This window comes from Gopherus evgoodei, unplaced genomic scaffold (assembly GCF_007399415.2).
Source record: "Gopherus evgoodei ecotype Sinaloan lineage unplaced genomic scaffold, rGopEvg1_v1.p scaffold_42_arrow_ctg1, whole genome shotgun sequence".
Taxonomy (NCBI): domain Eukaryota; kingdom Metazoa; phylum Chordata; order Testudines; family Testudinidae; genus Gopherus; species Gopherus evgoodei.
The window spans coordinates 984,603-1,009,789 of record NW_022060063.1 but is presented as its reverse complement, the minus strand read 5'-3'; the positions used below and the strand labels follow the sequence as shown (position 1 = coordinate 1,009,789).

The 25,187-nt window shown below is 59.2% G+C and overlaps 1 protein-coding gene across 3 annotated transcripts in view; it reads right to left on the bottom strand.

Annotated features, from left to right (window-relative positions):
- Positions 1 to 680: 680 nt before the first annotated feature.
- The window catches only part of RAPGEF3 (Rap guanine nucleotide exchange factor 3), a 76,638-nt gene continuing 52,131 nt past the window's right edge, over positions 681 to 25,187 (bottom strand). For all 3 annotated transcript variants that reach the window (XM_030546233.1, XM_030546235.1, XM_030546234.1), the window contains 19 exons: positions 24,919 to 25,065; positions 18,790 to 18,905; positions 18,232 to 18,320; positions 17,085 to 17,163; positions 15,651 to 15,801; positions 15,357 to 15,439; positions 14,678 to 14,717; positions 14,329 to 14,410; positions 11,311 to 11,457; positions 8,334 to 8,431; positions 7,734 to 7,859; positions 7,424 to 7,605; positions 7,169 to 7,259; positions 6,384 to 6,434; positions 5,621 to 5,708; positions 4,817 to 4,881; positions 4,073 to 4,127; positions 2,602 to 2,673; positions 681 to 1,149 (listed from right to left, as the gene is read on the bottom strand). In XM_030546233.1, coding sequence (XP_030402093.1) covers positions 1,031 to 1,149; positions 2,602 to 2,673; positions 4,073 to 4,127; positions 4,817 to 4,881; positions 5,621 to 5,708; positions 6,384 to 6,434; positions 7,169 to 7,259; positions 7,424 to 7,605; positions 7,734 to 7,859; positions 8,334 to 8,431; positions 11,311 to 11,457; positions 14,329 to 14,410; positions 14,678 to 14,717; positions 15,357 to 15,439; positions 15,651 to 15,801; positions 17,085 to 17,163; positions 18,232 to 18,320; positions 18,790 to 18,905; positions 24,919 to 25,065 — 1,881 coding nt within the window. In that variant the 3' untranslated portion in view covers positions 681 to 1,030. The remainder of the gene's footprint in view (positions 1,150 to 2,601; positions 2,674 to 4,072; positions 4,128 to 4,816; positions 4,882 to 5,620; positions 5,709 to 6,383; positions 6,435 to 7,168; positions 7,260 to 7,423; positions 7,606 to 7,733; positions 7,860 to 8,333; positions 8,432 to 11,310; positions 11,458 to 14,328; positions 14,411 to 14,677; positions 14,718 to 15,356; positions 15,440 to 15,650; positions 15,802 to 17,084; positions 17,164 to 18,231; positions 18,321 to 18,789; positions 18,906 to 24,918; positions 25,066 to 25,187) is intronic.

Below are 25,187 nucleotides of genomic sequence, written 5' to 3'. Positions count from 1 at the left end.
GCTGGCAGTGAGCTGTGTGGCCAGAAATCCCGCCTCTTCTCTCTGCAGCAGCTGGGGGGGAGGGAGATTTTTATTCCTTGCTCCTGGAACTCGAACGAAGTTTCAATCCATCTTGGCAGTGGAGCACAAGCCGCCACCCCATGTGGAGCAGTCAGCACAGGCTCTCCGGCTCCTGCTTCCAATGGGCCCTCTTCTGAAGTCACCACTTGCTAGTCACTAGTGGGCACAGTTGAGCAGGGCCTGGTAACCATGCTACCAGCACACCCCATTTACCCCCCTGTCTACACTAGCATTTAGAGCCAGGCTGGTCGTTCTCCAGCATGGGCTAAGCTGGGCCAGGGAAGCCTGGGCCTGAAGGTATTCTACCTCCTCCAGTTTAGCCGGGGCTTGAGTGCCCGCTGCCTTGTCTGCAGGACTCTGGTACTCTGGCTGGCACAACTTAACCCGCCCCTGCTTCGCCCAGACAGGTCCAGCAGTGGATGCTGTAGCTAGCACCCAGGCTCTCACGTGCCTGGGGGCTGTCCCCCTCTGCAATGGTGCTGGGGGTGCGGGAGGCTATTGAGCAGAAAAGCCGCATTCCCTCCTCCCCCCTTGTTGGCAGCTCCATGCTGGAGATGCTGCTGCAGGACCAGGAAGGAAAACATCCCATGTACAAAAAATACTTCTATTGTCGGCGGTGGGTAAAGCCAGAGTGTCCAGCCCTTCTTCCCTCGGCCCTGCCCCTCCGTGTCTCTCTTCATATCATCATTGGGGCTGGCCTGTTACTGCTCCAGGCTCTAGCCAGCTGACTCCAAGTCTGAGAGGAATGGTCCCCGGTCCTGGCTGGGCAGGCGGTCTGGCACACGGGCTACAGTGGGGTCCCTCTGCAGTGGGGACAGTCGGAATGCATGGCCAGCCCTCTCACAGGAGGTGGAGGGCATGCACAACTGCCCCGTTGCAGCCAGGCAGGGACAATGTGCTGGTGGGCCGAGGAGCACTCCCCTTGGAGGTTCTAGCCTGGCCCCTCCTGCTCCACCCCTGGTCCCAAGCATCAGGACTCGAGGTCCCGGGAAAGCCGTGACAGCTCCTTCTGGTTGTCGATCACTTTCAGGTGCTGGAGGTAGGCCCGGGTGGAGGCAGGACTCCGCCCGCCCAGGGACTGCTCAGAGCCTGCAAGGAAACAGCCCCAGATCAGAGCAGGGGATGGGGTGGGACATTCTTGGCTAATGCCCACAGCTCAGCACAGGCAGCTGTTCCCTCACTGCCCCACACCTTGACACTAGCCCTAGGGCTGCAGTGTTAGCCCAGTGCGAGGTAAGGAGCAGTAAGGGCAGGGACAGCTGGCAGCGCAGCTCATGCCTGGCTCTGTTGGTCTGTGCAAAGAGGGAATTCAAAGCCAGGTCTGCAGGCACATTCTCACAAGTGGGAAAGGCAGGTGGCGGTGCAGCCTCTGTACCCTCTAGGCAGGAACGTGCACAGGACTGGGAGCCAGGAGATCCTGTGTTTGATTCCCACCTGACAGACTGGTGCCAGGACAGTCCCAAGGTCCCAGGGTGAGTCAGTGGCAGAAGCAGCACCTGACTACCTGGCCCATGCGTAACTCCTCTGAACCCAGCAGGGAGAGGAGTGAGTGCAGGAGAGGACTGGGAGGCTGAGGCTGAATGACTGCCAGGCTCCAGCGGCTGCTCCTGTCCCTCTTGGGGCTGTGTCAGGTGGGTAAGTGGGGAGCTGGGCTGCAGTCAAGAAGCCAGCAGAATCGCAGTCAAGCAGAATAGGGCCCTACATGCACAGGGGCTGTGCCCTCAGAACAGGAAGAGAGGGAGCCTCAGGCTATGCCCCACGAGCTGCCCTGGAGACATCTGTTCATGCCCACCAGGCAGGAATGGCATCCTCCTTTACTCCATCCCTTTCACTCTGGGATCTGCGAGTGAGCCAGTGTGGAGTGGGGCTGCTCCTGGGCGAGCAGAGAGGGGTCATTCCCTGAGCAGGAGGGCAGGTGCCCTGGGAGCAGGTGCTGAAGGGGGAGCTGCCAGCTGTGAGTGGGATCACTGCTCTCCCCATTCCCAAGGGAGCACCGAGAATGAGTGTGATGGTGCCACGACTCAACAGAAGGGTGCCACTCCATGGCACAGTGCCAGACACAGCTCCCGCTGGCACAGGGAAGCCGGCCTTTGATTGATGCTGCAAAAGATCCTAGGGTCATTAGTGCAGGGACAACGAGGTCGGGGTGAGGGACTAACGTGAATGGAGAATGAGGGAACCCTGGCTGGAGAGGATGAAAGCAACCAGCCCAGCTCAGGGGTTGGCCAGGTCCCCCATCTATGGCCAGAGGCAGGAGCACCCCGGAATCTCCCCCCAACTGCTGTGGGTGGGCTTCCGCTTACACTCACTCCCTTGGCCTGACATGCTCTCGTTAGCACAGATGTGAGGTGGGAGACCCACTGAGGGACAGCCAGTGGACACGGCCTGCCCACACAAGGCCCCTGGTACAGCTGGACCGGATAGTGGAGCTGTATGACAGGCCATGAATGGGGAAGGGGCAGCACCCCCCCACCCCATGCTCCTACTCATCCTTCCCAGCAGGCTGCCCTCGTGAGGGGTAAGGAAGGTGGGGCTCCGTACAGGTGGAGATCCGCAGGGCCTGGGGGTCCTCCAGCAGCTGGGGGGCACGACTCCGCAGCGGGGAGATGGGAGCTAGGAGGGGAGAACAGAAGAGGATGTTAGGCACTCACAACACATGCTTCCTACCCCCATAAGCCCCCTGCTCCCCTACACCCTCCTCCTCCAACCTCTGCACTCTTGCCCCAACGCATTTCCAACACATCTGTGACCCAACTGGCAGAGGGCACGGGGCTGCAGAGGGTTACAGAGCTCCCCGGTCTGATCTCTGCAGAGGGTGTCATGGGAGGCCTTACTGAAAGCCTGCGTCACATTGGTCATTGCAATCAGTACAGAATGTATGTACAGGTCCTACGCCAGGAGCTATGTGTCTGTACAGCATATTATGCTCTTCAGGTCTGTGAGCTGGGGCTGGGCACCAGAAGATGGTATGTTTCTGCCAGGCAGGAGACGCCTGTCAGGCTGTATGTAAAGTGAGCACTGTACACTTCACAACGAACACCTACTTCCAGTCCAAGCAAAATGCTAATCAAGTGCTTGCAAAGTCTCCAGGGGAGAGTCTAGCCCAGAAACACAAGCAGCGGGGAGGGGAGTACCCTGTTTACAAGTGAAGAAAATGGATGGTTGGAACAGTATCTGAGGGTGCAGAGGTCCCCCAGGGGCAAGCTACCAGCATGTGTGTCCTATGAAGGGAGGATCCCTGCTAAACTTTGGGTGAGCAGGAGGCAGGAGAAGGTCGTTTGAGTTATTTTATATGTAACCCTTTGTTTCCATTAATTCCACACCCTTCTCTGATCTTCGTTAAATTAACTCTGACTTGTTTGTACTACAAGCAATCTCAGTGCTGTGAGCTGTCGAGCGATGGCCCCGTGGTGAAACGGGTAAGCTGGGGGGAAGTTCTGGGAGTGTCCCATGGACTCAGAGGGCCGGGGAGTTGGAGCGTGTCTGTCACTAACCTGCAGGGGGCAGTGGGGCCTGTGTGGGCCGAGGGGGTCATGCTTGTGCTGCCTGTGGCTGGTGGAACCAGGGAGTTGAGCCCAGCAGGCACACAGACCTGGCTTCCAACACTAGGACAGGCAGTGGCAAGGTGCCTAACAGCTCTGGGCACTCCCCTTCTTGTCCCCCAACACCCTCTGCCCTCCTACTCCAATGCCCCCCATCTTCCCTATACGGTGCCTCCCTACCCCCTTCCATGCCTCTGTACCCTCTTCTCTTAAATCCCACTCTATTGGCAGTGCCTACTGGGCTGTTTTGGTAGAACCTCCACCCTGGCTGTAACCCTGCAGGGCAGACCACAGTGCGGAGGGTGGGTGGCAAAGTGCCTGCTCCCACGAGAGCCAGAACTCGACCCACAGGAGGCGCGACCTGCCATGGCCCCCATGCCCCAACTCGCTGCCTGCATGATGCTGGCTGGCAGGTGACCTTCCCCAGGGCTGGGTGCTGGCCCTGCTCACAGGCCCTGGCACGCACTCACCGTACGTGTGGCTCTGGCAGTGGTGGATGAGACGTACGGCCTTGGCCATCATTCGCTGCAGGCAAGACACAGGGTTACTCACTGGCCAGGCAGTGTGGCCCGGTGCGCACACCGTCTCCCTCCCAGGCCAGGTAAAGCTCTTCCCCCTCCCACGACTTCGGAAGCCAAGTGCCTGCGAGGGATGTGGGGCACAGCTGCCTCGTCCAGCACATGCCCTCTGCCAAGAGCCTGTCCCTCAGCCAGGCAACACCAGGAAAGCGCCATGGGGAACAGGGGCAAAATGTGCACAGCAGCCACAACCCCATAGGCTCAGGGATGGGGCACCATGGCAGGGCATCCCCTCTGCTCGGCTGGGGCAGCATTGCAGGATGGGCAGGTGGGGCAAGCCACACCCTGCTGAGGAGCTGCAGTGGGGCGGAAGAGCCCATGGGCTGGGAGTGGGTGAAGGAGATGGTCTCAGCCAGCCCCGTCCAGCCCTTGTGCACAGGCACTCTCAGCACTGTTGTCAGCCGAAGCCCCTCTTCCCGACAGGCCTGTCACAGCACGAGGCCAGGAGCCAGAACACCTGAGTTCTCACTGTGCCTCAGCTTCCTCCCTGGAAAAACGGGGCTCAAGAGCATGAGCCACCTGCTGGGGGAGCCCCAAATGCATTAGTGTCTGTGCAGCACTTCACTTCGCCAGACCCCCCCAGCCGCCGGGGAAGCGGGGCCAGCCGGGAGGGGTGATAGGTTCTGCCTGGCTCACCATCTTCTCAAAGTTGATGAGGTTCTCTGCCAGCGTGCGGTTGCCCTCGTGGATGAAGGTCATGTCTGCAAGGGGAAGCCTCAAAGTCAGTGCCCACCCCCTGTGGCCCCTTCCACAGGCACCAGCTAACACCTCAGACCGTCAACAGAGAGGGGGGTTCTCTGCGGTGGGGAGGCTGCTGACACTGAACCCGTGCTTGGCCCATCCTTCCAATGCTGCTCCGTCCGGCAGGGCTCCCCCCACCTTCCACACCCCAGGGTTGGTAATAGACGTGTGGATTCAGAGCACCCCCAAGGAGCAGCCCGACAGCAGCCAAACCCAGTGTCCACTGGAGGCTTGGCCCCATGGCCAAAGAGATCAGGAGCTTGGGGGGCTGGAGCCAATTGCATACGATTGAATTCCTCAGTCCCTCCACTCTGTGGCATGGAGCCCTGGTCCCCCTGACCTATGAGATGGAGCCCTGGTCCCCCAACCCCACAGGATGGAGCCCCGGTCCCGCAGGACGGGCTCTGTGTCACTGCGAGGCAGTGCAACACTGTCCCCTTCAGTAGCCATACTGCCCTGCCAAGTGAGGAGTCTCCTGAGCTTCTCCAGGGCATGTGCCTGGACTCACTAGCGCCCCACTGCCTGCCCTCCCTGGAATGCTAGTGCCCAGGGGAACTGGCCTCCCTGGGAAGAAGGGGACCCAGTTCCTGCAAACCCACTGTGGGAGGGGGTCACTTCTGGAAACAGAGTTACTGCCCGGCCCTCTCAATTTCAGCTCCTTCGCCCTCCCAGGCTGGAATCCCTGAGCTGTTCCTGTACCTTTGAGAAGGAGGGGCACGAAGGGGATGATGGGCGGGGTCAGTTTGGCAATGGCCAGTCTGTAGACTCTGTGATTCCAGGAGGGGTCCTGGAACGAGAAAGGCATTTCAGAGCAGGAGCCATTTCCTGGCCCCCAAGTAGTGCCTTCACAAGGCCATGGCTGCAGGCTAGGCCCCCAGCAGGCCAGAGCTCAGCTCCCGCAGCCACAAGAGGCCTGTGACTCTCCAGGCCAGTGCAGCCCCTCTCAGCCTGAGGGAGCCCCCCTGCCGGAGGGTCACCTCGCCACCGCTGGGGTGCAGCACAGCCGCTATTTAGCTGTAGCTCTGGGCTGGAAGGGCAGGGGGCCGCTGCAGCCAATTGACGCTGCGGGGGATTTAAGGAGGCAGAAAGTCCTCACCCAGATGACGCTGGGGCCAGCACCCCAGCTCACACCCAGTGTACCTGGGATCATTCGTGACCAGGGGGCTTAGCACAGCTCCTCCTGCAGTGCTCTGACACCACAGAGCAAGGGCCTGAGATGGAGCCTCTAGCACTGCATGTGGGCTGCATGCAGCATGGAAAGGGGGAGGGGTTCCCCTTCCTGCATCAGCTGCACCACTTCCTGCCCCCAAAGGACCCCTCCCCCAGGCACTGCCCCAGCCCCGCATGGCTTAGCTCCCACAGCTGGGTGGGCTGAGCTATGGGAACCTGCCTGGGGGTGTCTCCACCATCTGCAAGAATCATGTGGGGAGGTGAAGGTGCTGGCAAAGGGAGCCAAACTTACCAGCATACGCTCCAGTGCCGAGTGCAGCTTCCTGGTTTTGTGCGGCAGCCTCTGTGTGAGAGACAGAGCAGGTGAGAGCGTCCCCCGAACCCCAGGTGGATCCTCCAGCACCCTGCACCGGGACCCTCTCCTGCTCCTCACACAGGTGCCACGTCTCCTCCCTCATCTTAAATCACAACAGCATGCGTTCTCAGAGCCTCTGCCATGCTGGGAGCTGCATGGAGGCTTGACCCCTCGACTGCCCCTCCACAGCCAGGCCCTGGGCACCCAGAACTGCCTCCATTCCTGGGGGAGTTCCAGGTGTGAAGAAGGCAGGCCCCAGCCCAGAAACTAGATACAAGGATTGTTTCAGCCAGCACTGAGCTGCAGCCACCTTTGGGGTGGAACACAGGGCGTAGGGAAGGGAGTGAAGAAGGAGTCTGTATCTCAATGGGAGGGAGCTGAGCAGGGTGAGCAGCAGTTGGATTTTGGCCAGGACACTCGCATTAACTGAGTCTGGGGCTCTGGTTCGGCCCATCGCCCAGCAAGAGCTGCACTCTGCCTAGGCTGTTAGGAGCTGAGGGCCATGCTATCATTTCCTACGTCCTAGGGCTTGGGTGGATGTCTCAGTCCAATGGCCTGGTGAGCTGGATATGCCAAATGGCCTCTTTCCTGGGACAGGCTCCTCCTCTGCCTGTCAGGGTCCAGCAGGGAGATGCTGATTTACCACTGGAGTTGGTCCCCTGGGGGAAGTTTCCCAGGCTGGATCTGACCTGGAGCAGCAGGGCCTGTGCCTTGGTCTGTACCTCCCAGGTCTTGGCGAGGCGACTCACAGCCGTGTTGCTCAGACCAAACATCACCGCGAAGAAGGAATTCAGGTTCTTCTGCTCCTTGAGGCTGAAATGGAAGATACAGTTATTCGGGGGCTGGGGGCCCGCTCTCAGCCTGGATGACAGAGCTAGCAGAGCAGGGCCCAGCGCCAGGCTGCCTCCATGGAGTGGGCTGGCTTGGGTGCAGCTGGGACTCCTGGAGGACGAGTTCCCTGCCTGCAAGTCACTCACTGTGCAGCCAGCTTAATGAACTTCCTGAGCAGCTGGGCTCGCTTGCCCGGCTCCACACAGAGGCAGACCTCAGTGGCGATCCAGTACTGCAGCTCGTTGAAGCGCCGCATGACGCGCTCCAGGTTCGCCGTGGTCGCGCTGGGAAACGTCTGCTGCCCAAAGATGTAATAGATCAGCTCCACCTTCAAAACACAAGGGCCAGAGTTCAGGGCTGGGACTGGACCCGCATCTCCTGAGAGCCAGCCCAGCGCCTGGCCCACAGCCCCTCTGCTCCGACCCCAGGCTTATTGCTCCAGACATTACCCATTACCTGGTGGACACTGCTGAAGAGGTTCCAGTCGTAATCCGTCAGCTGATTGGCCAAGTCCTTGGAGCTGATGAGGTCCAGGGTCTCTGAGGAGCCAACGGTGGGCCCCAGCTGCTCGGGATGAGGGGTCTGGATAGAGGGGGAGCGAGAATGTCACACGCCCCCATTCCTTAGCCCTGCGTGCTCTGCATGGCCTGTGGGTGAGCCAGGCAGCTCCGGGCCAGAGCCCTGCTCAGCTCAGCGGGGAGCCGGTAGATCTTAGCTGGCTGTGAACGCCCAGGCAGCCAGGCAGACCAGCCACAGAGGCCAGACCTCAAACCATCTACATCAAGTCAAGGTGCGGCTTCTGCCGCTGGGCAGTCCCTGGGGGACACACACTGCTGCCCAGGGCCTGTGTGCTGCAGTGCTGGGCCGGGGGTCTCCACGCCCTGTAACAACCAGTTCCCAGCTCTGAGTGTCTCTGATGACGAGCAGCAGCCCCCAGGTGGTGTGTGCGCTGGACCAGAGCTCGTGGGATGGAGTCTCCAGCCCTGGGCAAAGAGAGGGGCACAAGGCTTGCCTGGCCCCCAGCCTAGAACCCTGCTCCCCCCGCCCAGCCCTCACCAGGGTGTGCAGCTCCTGGACATTCACAACAAAGAGTCTCTCATTCAGGCCCAGGGATGTGTACACGCCGATGGTGTCCATCTGCAGCCCCAGTTTATCTGTGAGAGAGAGAGAGACCCTGTTGGAGAGCTACTCCTGCAGTGGCCACCAGGCGGCGGTGTTTGCACGCACACCAGCCAGCAGGGACCAGCATGTTCCCGGAGGGGGGCAGCCAGCCTCACTGCCCTGGGGCACAGGGGAGACATGGGGCAATCCAAGCCTAGGCAAGACTGGTCCCTCCGGCATCCCTCTTGTCCCCAAGTGAATTCACAGGCCTGTGAGGAAGGCATGCCAACCCCACACACCCATAGAGCCGGCACTGGGCTGCGGCAGGCGGTGCCGCACAATGACAGTGCACCTGGGACCACACTGGCTGCTGCATGGGGCACCCCACTCGCTGCAGCTCAAGAGGGGACAGGCTTGGGGTGTAGGATTGGGAGGTCTCTGGAGGACATGGATCAGCCATCCAGCCTGAGTCTCAGCCCAGCTCTGTCCCCTGAGATGCAGTGTGGTGTCTGGGCCAGGCGGGAGCAGGAGTAGCTCTAGAAAAGCGTCACCCCCTCTGGGTCAGTATGGGCAGAGCGAGCCTCAAGGAAATCCTCGCAGCCTGAGGGGTAGTGTAGAGGGGCAGCTGCAGCATGGGGAGAGGGGCCAGGTGTCGCTGCTGCAGAAAAGGGGTTGGGCAGGTGAACAGGCCTCCAGATGCTTGGCAGACCCAGACACTGCCTAAAGTGAATGCATCCCACTCTCCCAGCCCCATTACTGCCCCCTCTTCACTCCAGCTGCTTCAGGGACACTCTAGCGGGGCAAGGAAATGGTGCCCCAGAGCAGATGGGGGGGGGGTGAGGGGTGGATGTACTGCCCCATTGCGGCTGGAGGGGTAGGGGTGAGGACATGCTGCCCGAGTGCAGCGGGTAGGGGAGGTTGAGGGAGGACGTGATTCCCCCGTGCAGCTGGAGGGAGGAGGGGAGGACATGCTACCCCAGTGCAGCTGGCGGTGGAGGGAAGGGGAGGACATGCTGCCCCAGTGCAGCTGGCAGGGGGAAGTAGAGGGAAAATGTGCTGGCCCAGTGCAGCTGGTGGGGAAGGTGGAGGGAGGATGTGCTGCACCAGTGCAGCTGGCGGGGAGAGGAGGTAGGATGTGCTGCTCCTGTGCAGCTGGAAGCGGGAGGGGGGAGGATGTGGTGCCCCAGTGCAGCTGGCGGGGGGAGTGGGGAGGATGTGCTGCCCCAGTGCAGCTGGAGGCAGGACGTCGGGGGAGGACGTGTTTCCCCAGTGCAGCTGGTGCGAGGGAGGGGGAAAGACATGCTGCCCCAGCACAGCTGGAGGGGAGAGATAGGGGGAAGATGTGCAGCTGGTGGAGGGAGGGGGACAATATCGAGGGAGGACATGATGTCTGACTCATTCCCCTCTATTCAGCACTGGTGAGGCCTCATCGGGAGCACAGTGTCCAGTTTTGGGCCCCACACTACAAGAAGGATGTGGAAAAACTGGAAAGAGTCCAGTGGAGGGCAACAAAAATGATTAGGGGGCTGGAGCACATGACCTACGAGGAGAGGCTGAGGGAACTGAGATTGTTTAGTCTGCAGAAGAGAAGAATGAGGGGGGATTTGATAGCTGCTTTCAACTATCTGAAGGGGGTTTCCAAAGAGGATGGATCTAGACTGTTCTCAGTGGTGGCAGATGACAGAACAAAGAGTAATGGTCTCAAGTTGCAGTGGGGGAGGTGTAGGTTGGATATTAGGAAAACTTTTTCACTAGGAGGGTGGTGAAGCACTGGAATGGGTTACCTAGGGAGGTGGTGGAATCTCCATCGTTAGGAGGTTTTCAAGGACCAGCTTGACAAAGCCCAGGCTGGGATGATTTAGTTGGGGTTGGTCCTGCTTTGAGCAGGGGGTTGGGCTAGATGACCTCCTGAGGTCCCTTCCAACCCTGATATTCTTTGATTCTATGATGTGCTGCCCAAGTGCAGTTGGTGGGAGGAGGCAGGGGGAGGACATGCTACCCCAGTGCAGCTGATGGGGGGACATGGGGAGAGGATGTGCTACCCGAATGCAGCTGGTGGGGGAGAGGTGAAGGGAGGACGTGCTGCCCCACTGCAGCTGGCAGGGGAGGTCGGGGAAGGACGTGCTGCCCCAGTGCAGCTGACAGGGGAGGTCGGGGGAGAACGTGCTGCCCCAGTGCAGGTGGCACGGGAGGTCAGGGGAGAACGTGCTGCCCCAGTGCAGCTGGCGGGAGAGGACATGCTGCCCCAGTGCTGGTGACAGGGGAGGTCGAGGGAGGATGTGCTGCCCCAGTGCTGGTGACAGAGGAGGTCGAGGGAGGATGTGCTGCCCCAGTGCTGGTGACAGGGGAGGTTGGGCGAGGACGTGCTGTCCCAGTGCAGCTGGCAGGGGGAGGAGGAAGAACGTGCTGCCCCAGTGCAGGTGATGGGAGGTTGGGGGAGGACGTGCTGCCCCAGTGCAGGTGACGGGAGGTTGGGGGAGGACGTGCTGCCCCAGTGCAGCTGACAGGGAAGGTCGGGGGAGGATGTGCTGCCCCAGTGCAGCTGGCAGGGGAGGTCGGGGGAGGATGTGCTGCCCCAGTGCAGCTGGCAGGGGAGGTCGGGGGAGGACGTGCTGCCCCAGTGCAGCTAGCAGTGGGAGGGGGAAGAATGTGCTGCCCCAGTGCAGGTGACGGGAAGTTGGAGGAGGACGTGTTGCCTCAGTGCAGCTGGCAGGGGAGGTCAGGGGAGGACGTGCTGCCCCAGTGCTGGTGACAGGGGAGGTCGGGGGAAGACATGCTGCCCCAGTGCAGCTGGCAGGGGGAAGGGAAGAATGTGCTGCCCCAGTGCAGGTGACGAGAGGTCGGGGGAGGATGTGCTGTCCCAGTGCAGCTGGTGGAGGGAGGGGGGAGAATGCACTTCCCAGCTCCCACCGGCACCATGCCACTCACTCACCCCCTGCTGAGTTGACCTTGACCAACATGCACTCGCCATGCGTGCCCTCCTGGCAGGCGAGGGACTGGAGCACGTCGCGCACGGAGGCGTTCACTGGCAGCACCACGGTGAGGCAGGAGTGGTCAGCTCTGTAGATGTCATAGGGCACTGGGGAAGGCAGGGGGCACGTTAGTGAGATCCCCCTGGCCAGGACCCAGCCAGCCAAGGGCACAGGTGACCCAGGATCCTCAGGCAGGGAGCCCCATTTGGGGACAGGTTTGAGCTGTGAACTCCGTGGGAGGCAGACTGGGGCCCCAAGGCACAAGCCCTGCCTCTAGAGTGTGGGGGCCACTGTGTCAGGGAATCTGCACCTCACACACCTCCCAGGGTGACCATGTCTAAAGGGAGGGGCCACACCTCACACCTCCCAGGGTGACTGTGTCTAAGGGGAGGTGTGACACTACCCCAAAGCAACACGCTGGCACCCCCATATCTACCATGGTGATATAATTATGATGTGTTTTGTAAAAAGTCTGCCTTGCGAGGTACTATTTTAAAAGTCTTGATCTGTTAAGCATTAATATCCTGTTGAATTGTCTGTGGTTTTGTTGTATACAAAGTTATGATGTTTTGCTATGTGTGTGTTATTGAAATATGTAGTGAGTTTGGGAACTCCCACAAGCAGCCTTTCAGGTACAACAATGGAGAAGCCAGACAGTGTTGATGGCTCAGTAAAGGGAATCCACTAGAGTTGCCAGTCTGCATTCCAGAGAACAGGAAAAACTTTTGTCCTCCCCATGACACGTGTCCAGGATTCATGGCAGACAGAGTAGCTTCTGAGGCCTGGGAAATGCCAGGGCACCGCTGGTGCACCTGCTATTTAAAGGGGCCGCCTGACATCAGTGCCTCCTAGACCCCCGCAAACCACTCCAGCTAGAGCCATCCAAAGCCTGCACCCTGACCCCCCTCCCATGCCCCAACTCCCTGTCCCAGCTCAGAGCCCCCTCACACACCCAAACTCCCTCCCAGAGCCTGCACCCTGCATCCCTCCTGCACCTGAACTCCTTCCCAGAGTCCACATCTCCCTCCCACACTCCTGGAGATTCCTCTTGCATCCTGAACCCCTCATCCCCGGCCCCACCCCAGAGCCCGCACCCCCAGCCAGAGCGCCCACACCCCACATCCCAGCCTTCTGCCCCAGCCCGGTTTAAGTAAGCGAGGGTGGGGGAGAGTGAGCAACAGAGAAGGGGGGGGGTGGGGCCGGGGGAAAGAGGGCAGGGCAAGGGTGTTTGGTTTTCTGAAATTAGAAAGTTGGCAACCCTAGAATCCACATTACCATTAGCTGTGTACAATGAAGCCTTCTCAAAGGGGGCAGGTAAACAATGGACACTTTTTGATTCACATCATAGCAAAAGATCTTTCCAGCAAGCTGGAGGAACCTATAAATGGGGGAAGTGACATCACATCACTTGTCCTCACTCTCCCCACAACTCAACACTTGGAAACAGGTCTGAAGAAAAAGACTGAATGGAGGAGGTGGTTCCAGGCTGAAGGGATTTCTTGCCCATGCATGGAAGACCTGTGACCTGCTTGTATTTTCTGTCAGGGTGAAACATTGCTTGATTCAAATCCTGTCTAGTTAATAGAACTCAGATTGCGACTTTGTTTTATTTCTTAGGTAACTAACTTTGATCTGTACGCTCACTACTTATAATCACTTAAAATCTATCTGCAGTTAATAAATCTGTTTTATATTTTTTACCTAAAACAGTGTGTTGTTTGAAGTGTCAAGTGAAACATGCACAGGAGCAAGGACAGGTGCACGTTCTCTCCACACTGAGAGAGGGACAGACTGGGTAATACACTTACACCGGTCAGGTTTCTGAGCAGGGTAAGACGGTACAGTTCTGGCATTCTAGGCTGGGGAGCGGGCAGAATTTACCAGAGTTTCTCTGTTGTTGGTTCATGGGTGGCCTATGAAAGCATTCATGTAACTCAGCTGGATGTGTCCCTGCTTGTGAATGTCTGTGTGAGTGCAGGACCTGGAGGGGTTTGCAGCTTGTCACACAATCACAGTGTGAGAGGGAGCCCAAGTTGGCAAGAGAGAGGTCTCAGTAGTACCCTAATTCTGGATGCACCCTTGAGAACGCATCACAGAAGCGCAACATCCCACATACCTACAAGGTGACTGTTTCTAAGGGGAGGGGCTACACCTCACACACCTACAGGGGAGATGTTGCCTCTGCGGATGCCTAAGAAGTCACAGGAGTTTACCTGTAGATCTAGGACCCTAGGGGTGTGTGTGCATCTGTGAAGGGGCAGAAACAGCCTGTGTGGGTGGGAGGGGGCAGAAGAAATCTGTGTGTGTATGTTGTGTGTGAGGGGGCAGAAGCAGTCTTGTGTGTGGTATGGTGAGCAGGCGGAAGTAGTCTGTGTGTGTTTTGTGTGTGTGAGAAGGGACAGAAGCAGTCTCTGTGTGTTGTGTGTGTGAGAGAGAAAGAGGGAGCAGAAGCCGTCTGTGTGTGCGGATGTGAGGGGGCGGAACCAGTGTGTGTGTGTATCTGTGTGTGGGAGAGGAGTCTTTGTATGTGATGTGTGTGTGAGGGGGTCAAAGCAGTGGGGGGGGGGGGGGAGACAGCCTTGTGTGTGAGGGGGCGGAAGCTGTGTGTGTGTGTGTGTGTGTGTGTGTGGTGGGATGAAAGCGTGAAAGCAGTGTGTGTGTGTGTGTAAGGGGTGGAAGCAATGTGTGTGTGAGAGAAGGGGCAGAAGCAGTCTGTGGGGGGGGTGAAAGCAGTGGGGGAGGCAGAAGTAATCGTGTGTGTGTGTGTGTGTGTGTGTGTGTGTGTGTGTGCGCGTGTGTGTGTGAAGTCGTGGAAGCAGTCTGTGCATGTGTATGTGTGTGAGAGAGAGAGGGGAGGTGGAAGCAGTCTGTGTGGGTATGAGTGTGCTGCGCATGTGTGTGGGTGAGGGCGCAGAAGCAGTCTCTTTGTGTGGTGTGTGCACACCCATGTGTGTGACGGGCGGACGCAGAGCTGCTACCTTTGTCCTGGGCTCCGATGGCATAGCTAGTATTCAGCGTGGCATCCTCCAGGCTGGCGATCCAGTTCCCTCTACTCCGAACCTGGGATGGGGGAATGAAGAAGCGTCCGCATGGGCTGCTGAATGGCAGACACTGGCATCTGCCATGCTCACAGCCCAAGGGCACAGCACTTCCATGGAGACCCACAGGGCAGCTCAGGTGAGCCAAGCCCACAAAGCCCTACACAACTGCCCTCAGCCTGTGTCAGGGCCATTCCCCTTCAGGGCGTTTCCTTGGCTCCCTGCCCACCCATCATGCCCTTCGGAGAAGGGCGGCAGGTGCCCCACGGCGCTGCTGGGCTGTCAGTACCTTGAGCTGTGGAGATGCGCTTCCACCACCATTCTCCAGTCTGCAAAGAGGAGAAACACACAGGGGTGAGAGCCCTAGAGCCGGCCCCTCCCGGGTGTGAATCAGCTCCCTGCAGTCACAGCACCCAGGGGGCACCACGTCACCCGGAGCAGAGCCGGCAGCTGTGAGTTCACTTGGGGAGTTCAGCTTGGGGCTCCTCCACCAGAGCACTGAGCCCCAGAGCTTCCTGTGTGTTTAAACCTCTCCTTCTCAGCTGGGAGCCCAGATACCTGGATGGGGAGAGGGTCCGAATGATACTGACTAGTTTCCTCCTCCACAGAGCGTGTCCTCCTGGCACGTCCCAGAGCCCTTAGCCTGCCAAGTCCATCCTGCCGAGCCACGTGAGTTAGCAGCGGGGCTGGGGTAGAAGGCAGACCTCTTGACTCCCCACCCCTACTCTAACCCCACACACCTGCACATCCATCCTAGGAGCCAGGAGTCCAGTGCTCCAGTCACTGCCGCACGGGTTACACCACAGCCTCTCCAGCGTGGCCAAGGCCACATTGCTGGGACTTAGGCCCGTGTGAAGCACAGGCATGGCTCCGGTTACGGCAGAGCTGCCGTGAGAGATGTCCATCTAGGCACAGATGGGGCCTCAGGGGAGTCGGATGTAAGGAGGTGGGGCGGGGCGGTGACTCACGTTCTGTTCCTCCGACGATCCTGTGTCGAGTCCCGGAGCAGGTTGCACAGGCGAGGATCCCGGCTCACAAAATCCGAGAGGTGCTGCAGGACAAAGGGTCTGGAATCACGTCCTCATGGGCTGCATCCCCACTGGCAAGGGACATGCAAGGAACGGTGGCCATGGGTGGCAGGGGACAGAGCTCAGCAGCTCCGAGGTTATTCCCTTGGATGTCAGCCCCCTTGAGCCCGCTGCTTGCCACACTCCCCTACCCATATGCTGCTTAGCTCCTCCCCTGCCACCTCCCCCCAGTACCTGCAGCAGGTTTATGGCACTGTGGTCGGCCTGCAGCAGGGGTCCATAGAGCAGCACCCACTGGCTGACCAGCCTCAGGATCTTCTGTCGCTTGCTGAGGGAGTAGACAGCCTTCTCCTGCTCCGAGCCCTCAGACGGCTCCGCATGGAAAGTGGGGGCCAGTCAAGGAAGCCTCTAGGTCAGTGTATGCTGGGAGCAGTAATAAGGTCAGGCAGCAAGTCTGCAGGGCATGCCCAGGGGCAAGCGGCCCCACTGCAGAGAGGGGCGAGCCCTGCAGTGTGCACCCAGAGAACAGCAGAAGCAATCAGCCCCACAGCACAGGCATGTGGGAAGTGTGCACGGCAGAAGGCCATTGGACCCATGGCATGGGCAGCGGGGGGGACCAGGACGCCCACATTGCTGGCTCTAACAGCACTGCCCTTTTGCTGACAGTCACCCCATTCCACATTCCAGATACACACACACACACACACACACACACACACACACACACACACACACACATGTGTAAGCAGCTCTGTCTAGTCTGTAGCTTGGCGGCTGGGATGCCTTTGCTCTCTGCATACAGCCCCTGTGCAGTGTGCAGCTTGGTGCAGACTGGCCCCAGGCAGCAGGTGCTTTGAGCCAGAGGGATGCAGACTATGGCCATGCTAGAACACTCAGAGCCAGTGTAAGCTGCTCTATGCAGATGGGAGAGATTTCTCCCATCGACTTCATCACTCCACCCCAACGAGTGGCAGCCGCTACACCCCACCTACGCAGCCTGTCCACACCAGCGCTTAGGTCGGTGTAATTTACGTCACTCAAGGGGGTGGTTTGTTCACACCCCTTGGCACTGCAGACATAGCCTTAGACTGAAACCAGCAGGGCCACCTGGGATGGGGGAGCAAATGGGGCAATTTGCCCCAGGTCCCGGGCCCCACAGGGCCCTGCGAGCCGCTCCGGGTTTTCGGCAGCGGGTGCCACCTGGTGAGTACAAGCGCCTCAAGTGGCGGGAAAAAAAAAAAAAGGCGCTATCAGCGGCAATTAGGCTGCTCTAACGCCGCTGCTTCATTCTTTGGTGGCAATCCGGCAGTGGGTCCTTCCCTCCGAGAGGGATCCGCCGCCGAAGACCCGGCCCTGCCCCAGGCCCCCTGAATCCTCTGGGCAGCCCTGGAGACCAGCAAAATGAGCCAGGAGTGAGTGTGGATGGGGTGGCACCACTGGGCCGGTGGGCCCTGAGAATGGGTCTGTCTCTTCAGATAGTGGAGCCCAAGAGCAGAACACACAGGCTGCAGAGCTACAGACCCCCCCCCCCCCGCCCCCAGTGGTGCTCTGGTGTGCTCCTCACAGATTCTGTTTCTCTGTCTTTTGTGGTTAGGAGGAAACCCCCATGACCCACCCCGTCCCCGGCTGCCCTGCGAGGTGCTGGTCCTTGCAGCCCTAACAGGATATTGGTGCAGCAGGGCTCTGCAGAGCTGGGTGGTCGGCATGAACACATTGTAGGTCAGCAGGAAATCCCCAACCAAGGTATCTGAAAAACACCAGCCCAGCATGCGTTAAAGGATCCTCGCCCCAGGCAGGACCCACTGGTTCTGAGCCCAGCAGCAATCCCAGGGCAGGGGGCTCTGAGCCCAGCAGACTCCCACTATCCCCTCAACCATCCAAGTCCCCTGTTCCCAAACCACCTCAGCCCCCTGTACTCCCACCCCGCAACCATCTCAGCTCCCTCAAACCATCCCAGCCCCCATGTCCTACAAGCCCCCAGCCATCCCAGCCCCCTGCGCTCCCACCATGCCCCCAGCCATCCCAGCCCCCTGCGTTGCCTTCAGAGCTGGATGGCTAGAGAGCAGCTGCCACTCTCCAGCTACCCAGCTCTGAAGGCAGCGCCACAGCTGGCAGCAGCACAGAAGTGAGGGTGGCCTGGTATGGTATTGCCACCCTTACTTCTGTGCTGCTGTTGACGGTGGCGCTATCTTCAGAGCTGGATGCCTAGCCAGCAGCCACCGCTCTCCAGCTGCCCAGTTCTGAAGGCAGCGCAGAAGGAAGGATGGCAATAGCCTTGCAATTCCCTTTTGGGTCGGGACCCCCAGTTTGAGAAATGGTGACTTAAGGGCTTTATATGTTTGTAGTTTTAAATACACAGTCATGCTTTGTCACAACACTGACATTTAAGATTTAAATATCCTGAAACCATGAAATTCAATATTTTTAAAATACTACGATCATGAAATATACCAAACTGGACCATGAATTTGGTAATGCCCTAACTATGGGCGTTGTGTGGAGGATGTAAGACAGTCTCTGCTCTATGAACTGCCTGAGTGCAGCACTTCCCTTTAGTGCTGGAGGAGCCTGGCACCATGTCCCAGCTCAGAGAAGCTCTGCATGTGCACATGTGTGTCCCTGAGCATGTATCTGTGTACGTGTATCAATGCACATGTCCGTGCACGTGTGTATCTCTGCGCACGGGCATGTCTGTGCCTGTGTATCTGGGAACGCGTGTATCTGTGTGTGTCTGTGCACATACATCCGTGGGAACGTGTATCTGGGATGCATGTCTGGGCACGTGGCGAGCCCAGCCCAACAAACCCACACATACCCAGGGGATCTGAGAACGTCGCATCCAGCCTCATGGCTTCCAACAAATGCTCCAAGATCTTGTCAGGGGTCCCAGCCATCACGGAGTACCTGGAGGACAGAGCACATCCAGGCATGTCAGATTCCCACAGGGTCATAAGCCTCATTCCCTAGACTTGTGGCTGAGCCACAGCCCACACAGACTCAGCAGAGCCACCAGATGGCCAACTACAGAGATGCCTCTACCTGCCCCACACACGCTCCCAATCTGGCAGCTGGAGCCCACAGCTCAGATGTGTCCCAGCATCCTTTGCAACAAGCACCATGGCTCCTTTGAAATGTTGCAGCTGCCTCCCACAATGGATTCTGGGAGGCCAAGGGGAGCGGAAGCAACAGCTCCCCACCCTGCTGCATCAGACAGCAGGACCCTATCAGAGGGAGGCGATGGGGTGAGGGTGAGAGCTGCATGGGGCAGCCTGGGGTTGCAGTGAGGTCTCCCTGGGAACAACCCAATCTGTCTCAGTGCCGCCTGGGCCCAGGCCTGGCAAGGTTTTGGCCGCAGGGGTAGAAGCCGCTGTACCTACTGCTCCCCGCAGACAGTGACTGGTTGCTGGAGCTGCTCCCCTGCAGGTTCTTCTCCAGCACTAGCACCACCTTCCCGTGCTCTTTCAGCCGCATGGTATTGGCCTCGACATCCTAGAGAATCCAATGTCAGTGCTGCTGCTGAACTTTCCCAGTGAGATGGGTCAGCAGGGGTGGGGTGGGGCTGTGCAAGAACTGGGGCAGGGGCAGGGTTGGGGCACAGCAAGGACTGGGGTGGGGCAGGGGTAAGGCAGAGTAAGGACAAAGGCGGGGCGGGGGACACTACAAGGACTGGGGCAGGGCTAGGGGCAGGACAATGACTGGGGTGGGCGTAGGGCACTGCAAGGACTGAGGCAGGGGCAGGAACAGGGCAGAGCAAGGACTGGGGCCAGAATAGGGCACTGCAAGAACTAGGGCAGAGGCAAGGATTGGGACAGGGGCAGGGCTCGGGGCAGAGCAAGGACTGGGGTGAGGCCAGGGTGGGGCCAGAGGCAGAGAAAAGGCTAGAGCAGGCCAAGGGACAGGGCAAGGATTGGGGCAGAGTGGGGGTGGGGGCAGAAAGTCCACCCCCTTCCTAGGCACCAGGCACCTAGATGCACCAGGTCCCGCCCGTTTCCCCAGTGATTGTTGGTCCCTGCATTGGGATCTGCTCACACTGGTGGCTGCCCTGCCCTGGGACTTGGCTTTTGCAGACTCGTCTCGAGGCAAGTGTCTCCCAGGGCAGAGTGGGGCGGTGGGCGACAGCAGCACAGTGGGCTGGAGAACGAAGTGCCTGGGTACCAGGAAGCCCCAGGCGGAAAGGCACCGAGTCCCGTTCCCTGGTTGTTTCTCTCAGCTGGCCGGCAGAGGGTCCTGGTGACACCCTCATCAGGCCCAGGAGCTCCCTGGATGTGAGTGCTGGTGTGACGAACTGGGAAAGTTCTTAATGTTTTCTCTGAATACTGTATTGGTGCCTCAGTGTCCCCATGGCAGTTCTTAAGTATCTGGCAGAGCAAAGGGCCAGTGCACCTAAATGCCTGGCACTCTGTCTCCTAGCAACTGACGGCCTGGGCCCCTCCCCTGCAAAGGTGCCAGCTGAAAGTGTTGGAGACAAAGGGATCAGGTGACTTCCTGGCCTGGGAAAGGGGCTGAGGAGAGAGGAGGGGCTGGGAGGGGTTGTTAGGCTGGAGCTGGCTGGGGTCAAGGGTGGAGGGCAGACCTGGGGGTCTGGCTCACTGCCGCCCAGAATGGATCCAGCCGGTTCTCTGTACCTACAAGCTCTGTTTTAGACCCTGTTCCTGTCATCGAATAAACCTCTGTGTTACTGGCTGGCTGAGAGTCACGTCTGACTGCAAAGTGGGGGTGCAGAACCCGGTGGCTTCCCCAGGACCCTGCTGGAGTGGACTCGCTGTGGGAAGCGCACGGAGGGGCAGAGGATGCTGAATGCTCCAAGGAGAGACCCAGGAGGTGAAGCTGTGTGAGCTTCTTGCCCTGAACAAGTCTGCTCCAAGAGAGAGGAGGCTCCCCAAAGTCCTGCCTGGCTTGGTGGGGAGCAGTTCCAGAGCATCGCCCGGTGACTCCGTGACAACTGGTGGCAGCGGCGGGACGTACTGCACCCCGTGAATGGCGCTGCTTGCAGTAAGTGACTGGGGAGCAGTAAGACAAAGGAGGGATAATGAGGACCAGGCGTGCTGAAGGCTCAGAGAGGGACGGTTTCAGGGGGCGGTTAACCTCTGGGAGTGTGTGACCAGCGAGAAGGACTGTTGGAGTAACGGGGTCCCCCTGAGGACTGCAACGAGCAGTCTCAGGGGCGGAGGAGCTTGCCGCTCGACCCTGGGAGAGAGAAGGATTTTGCAGTAGCAGGGTTCCCCTGGGGATTGCAGGAGCAGTCCCAGGGGTGGAGGAGTCTGCAGCTCGACCCTGGCAAAGAGGTGGTGATCACGAGAAGGGCTGGCACACCCGGGGTTCTTCCTGGAAACCATGGGGGAGCCAAGAGCACACAGGCCTGTGAGTCCAGAGCCACTTGGGAACGGTGAAGTGATGGCCTATCACCATCTCCTTGAGAAGGACATTGTGATCCTGTGCACAAAGAGAGGGTTACGCATGGGGAAATTGACCAAGGCACAGTTAATCGTGCAGTTGAAGGAGAAGCACCGCTCTGAGGAGCAGATTCCTGACCCTGATGGGGCTACAAGAGGATCTGAGAGCAGCTGGAGCATCAGCCAGGCATCCCCGGGAGTCTGGTCCCCAATCAGACGAGGGTCTTCGCGATTGGGTTCCCCATCAGGGGATCGGAGACGGATGGGATGGGAGCAGGACCGTGAGAGAGAGCAAGAGCCTGAGGAAAAGCTGCAGGAGAAGCAGCAGCAGCATGGACTGGCGATAGTGGAGCGGAGAGACATAGGGGGCTGCCCAGGGGTCAGTGGGGAAACACACCTGGGGTGGCGAGATCCTGGGACAGAGGGAACTGTGGTGGTGCAGCCCCAGATGCTGAGGGACTGTGGGACCTGGGTGAAGTTCCCTGGGGTGAAGCCCCTTGCCCTGCCTATGGCCCAGATCCCTGTGCAGACCCAGGAGGGGTCGGGCTGGCTGGTGGTTGGGGTTCTCCAGGATATCGGCTGGGAGGCCCTGTTGGGGGGTGACTGTCTCCCCATGGGACAGGATCCAGACCCTGCTCCTGTAACGGCCGAGGGTTTGAATTTAAATCCAGGGAACCAATTGGTTAGGATGGAAATGGTCAGTGAAAATGCAAATGACCTGGCTGGCAGTGGGGAGGGGCTGCTGGGCTCAGGATACCTGCCTACCTGTAATCAGCCCCCTGGGGCTGAGTGGGAAGGAGAGATGCTCCCCGCCCCCCTGCACACCGGAGAGGGGGCTCACACTGGCTCTGATGCTGTGACCAGAGCAGAGTGCTCGCTGCCTGTCCCCACTGGGACAGCAAGGGCAGCGCTGAGCACGGGGGGGGGGAAGGGGGGAGCTGAGATCCCAGCTGAGTGGGGGGACACCCGGGCAGGACAGATCAGCTGCCAAACAGGTTTGCCTGGTCCAGACGTGCTGCTGGGAAGTGATTACACAGCAGGGAGGGAGCTACCAGGGACAGAGCTCAGGGGGGCTGTGACCCCAGGCCCAGCCAGCGAGAGGGAGCAGGTCCCACTCCCTGCCTCAGCTGCTGAATCCCAGACCGAGCTGCAGAGGGATCCCTCCTTGGAGAAGCTGAGAGAACTTGCTGGCCACAGCGCTGCAAACCCCCTTGGGGAAGGCTGCAGGGACAGAGTCCTGCAGGAGGAGGGATTCCTGTACCGGAAATGGGCTCCCCAAGGGGAAGTAGAACTGGGGGGAATCGGGAGACAGCTGGTGGTGCCCCAGGAATCCACAGGGTTCTTCCCTTTCGAGCTGCTGGATGGGAGGAGAGTGAGGGGACCCCTGAACCTGAAGAGGGAGGATTGGATGAAGAAGGAGGAAGACCCCTGGGGGGATCTCTTCCCTGAGGTGGGAGACAATCTCCCCATCAGGTGTTCCCCGTTCAGAGTCACTGGGAAAGCAGCCCAGAACCTGGAGAGAGAGGTCAGGGACATGCTGGCTTTAGATGGGATCCAGCCATTTTACAGCCCATGGGCCTCACCCGTGGGGCTGATCCCCAAGCGAGACAGGATGATCTGGTTTTATGGGGGCTATCAGAAGCTTAAAGCCATCACAGTGTCCGATGCCCACCCCATGCCTAGGCCTGGGGAGATTCTAAACAAGCAAAGGGCAATGGAGAACTTGGCCCTGGCAGACACTGATAACATGTGCATCTTTAGCCAGACCTGGGAGGAACAGGTGTTCCAGGTGAAGAGGGGGCTGGGCTGCCTCAAGGAGGTGGGACTGACGGTAAAAGCTGAAAAGTGCAAGGGGGGACGGCAGAGGTGTTGTGTCTGGGCCACAAAGTGGGAAGCAGCTGCCCAAGCCCAGAGCTGGCAAAGGCCAAGATGGGGGCTCTTAACCAAGAGAGCCCGAATTGCAGCCCGGATTGCTGGGAGAAGACCCCATCCCAGTTTGAACCCCAGGGGTATTGGGGTGGCAAAAGGGTTCAAGCCGCATAAACCTTCCCACATGCGGCTTGCAAGTGCCATCAAGCACACCCGACCTAAGGGAGGGAGTAAGACTGGACTGTCCTGGTGTAACTCACAACAAGGGATGGGAGAGATGCTGGGGCATCCATGGGAACCTTGGTGGGTTCAAACTTCCCCAGGTCACTGGCTGGAGTGACCTCGCTCAGTTCGGTCTCGAAGGGGGGAGAGATGTGACGAACTGGGAAAGTTCTTAATGTTTTCTCTGAATACTGTATTGGTGCCTCAGTGTCCCCATGGCAGCTCTTAAGTATCTGGCAGAGCAAAGGGCCAGTGCACCTAAATGCCTGACACTCTGTCTCCTAGCAACTGATGGCCTGGGCCCCTCCTCTGCAAAGGTGCCAGCTGAAAGTGTTGGAGACAAAGGGATCAGGTGACCTCCTGGCCCGGGAAAGGGGCTGAGGAGAGAGGAGGGGCTGGGAGGGGTTGTTAGGCTGGAGTTGGCTGGGGTCAAGGGTGGAGGGCAGACCTGGGGGTCTGGCTCACTGCCCCCCAGAATGGACCCAGCCGAGGGGTCCGGTTCGCTGTATCTACAAGCTCTGTTTTAGATCCTGTTCCTGTCATCGAATAAACCTCTGTGTTACTGGCTGGCTGAGAGTCACGTCTGACTGCAAAGTGGGGGTGCAGAACCCGGTGGCTTCCCCAGGACCCTGCTGGAGTGGACTCGCTGTGGGAAGCGCACGGAGGGGCAGAGGATGCTGAATGCTCCAAGGAGAGACCCAGGAGGTGAAGCTGTGTGAGCTTCTTGCCCTGAACAAGTCTGCTCCAAGGGAGAGGAGGCTCCCCAAAGTCCTGACTGGCTTGGTGGGGAGCAGTTCCAGAGCATCACCCGGTGACTCCGTGACAGCTGGGCCAGAGACAGCCCCAGCCAGCGGAAACCAGACCATGAGACAGAGATGCCTGACCGCACGATGTGGATAATAGAGCAGATGGAGGTGGTTTCCAGGGGGCCTGTGGCTGGAAACGGCTCATCCCAGCCCGGAGGAGAATATCAGCGATGATGGACAGAGCCAAGGAAGTGGGGTCACAGGCAATTAGGCATGCTCCCTGGAGGGCACCATGCATCAGTCCCCATGTGTGACAGAGTGTGAATTTTTCAGAATATTTTGGATGATTGTGTGTGCCTCAGCTTCCCCTACGTGTGCATGGTACAAAGGGCTGGGAGGAGGCCAGGTGACACTATTTGCTTGGGAACAAGGACAAAAGGCCTGAGGAGGGGTCAGGCAGTGGTGTTAAGTGTGGGTTGCTGGAGGGGGAGAAGCTCCTGGCCTAGAACTAAAGAGGGGTTGGAGAGGGCTCTGGCTCTGGTCTGACCCAGCTGGACTTTGCTGTAACTTTCTGTTCTCTGTGTTAACTAAGGACTTTCTACACCAGACTGCTACTAAACCCTCCTGCATTCACACCGCTGGCTGAGTCACTCCAGATTAAGAAAGTTGGGGGTGTCTTGCTCCCTTTGGGTGTGTAAGTCTCCCTCCATGCCCAATCCAGCTGCAGGGAGCTCATGGTGTGAGGCTCCGAAGTTCAGACTCAGGAGGTGGTGAAGCCAAGGAGCTCACCTCAGTGAGAGGGTGTGACCCTAATGGGGCTGATACACTGAAAGATGCCTCCCAGGGACCCGTTCCAGGGCGGTACAAGAGCACCGGCCCTGAGGATCCATGACACCACAGCACCAGGCCCAGGGCACAAGGGCCACACAGCAGGAAACGGACACAGCCTCCTTGCAGCTGGGGCTGCTGCGGATGTGCCTGCAGCGCAGACTCAGCGGGACAGTAAAGAGCTCAGGGGGTCGCCATGTGTCAGCCAGCCCCGCACCTCCCAACAAACCTTCCTGCTACACAGTGTCTCCAGCCCTATCCCCAGCCTGGTACACCATGGACACAGGGCCATGTGGGTCTGGTGATGTGAGATGACCCACAGACCAAAGAGGCAGCAGCAGTCCCGGTGCCCACAGCCTGCTTGGCAGGGGCAGCAGGAAGGGGAACACAGGAGAACTGCCCTCCAGGGGTGGCTGGGCCCCGTGGCTCAGGGTCTGGGCCCACCTTGAGGATGCGGTTGAAGTCTCGCTTGTCCACGCGCAGGAAGTGGCAGTTGTCCTCCCGCAGGATGATGGTGGCGGCTCGGGGGGCATCGTTCACCAGCGCCAGCTGTCCGAAGTCATCACCCTCGTGCAGGGTGGTCACCAGGCCCTGGGGGTGGCAGCTGGGTGAGAAACCAGAGACCTCCACACCATCACCCGCTGGCTGGGGAGCAGGGGATCTGGGAGGCGCTGGGATATAGGGGGAGCACCATGCTGGCCCAGGGGGCACAG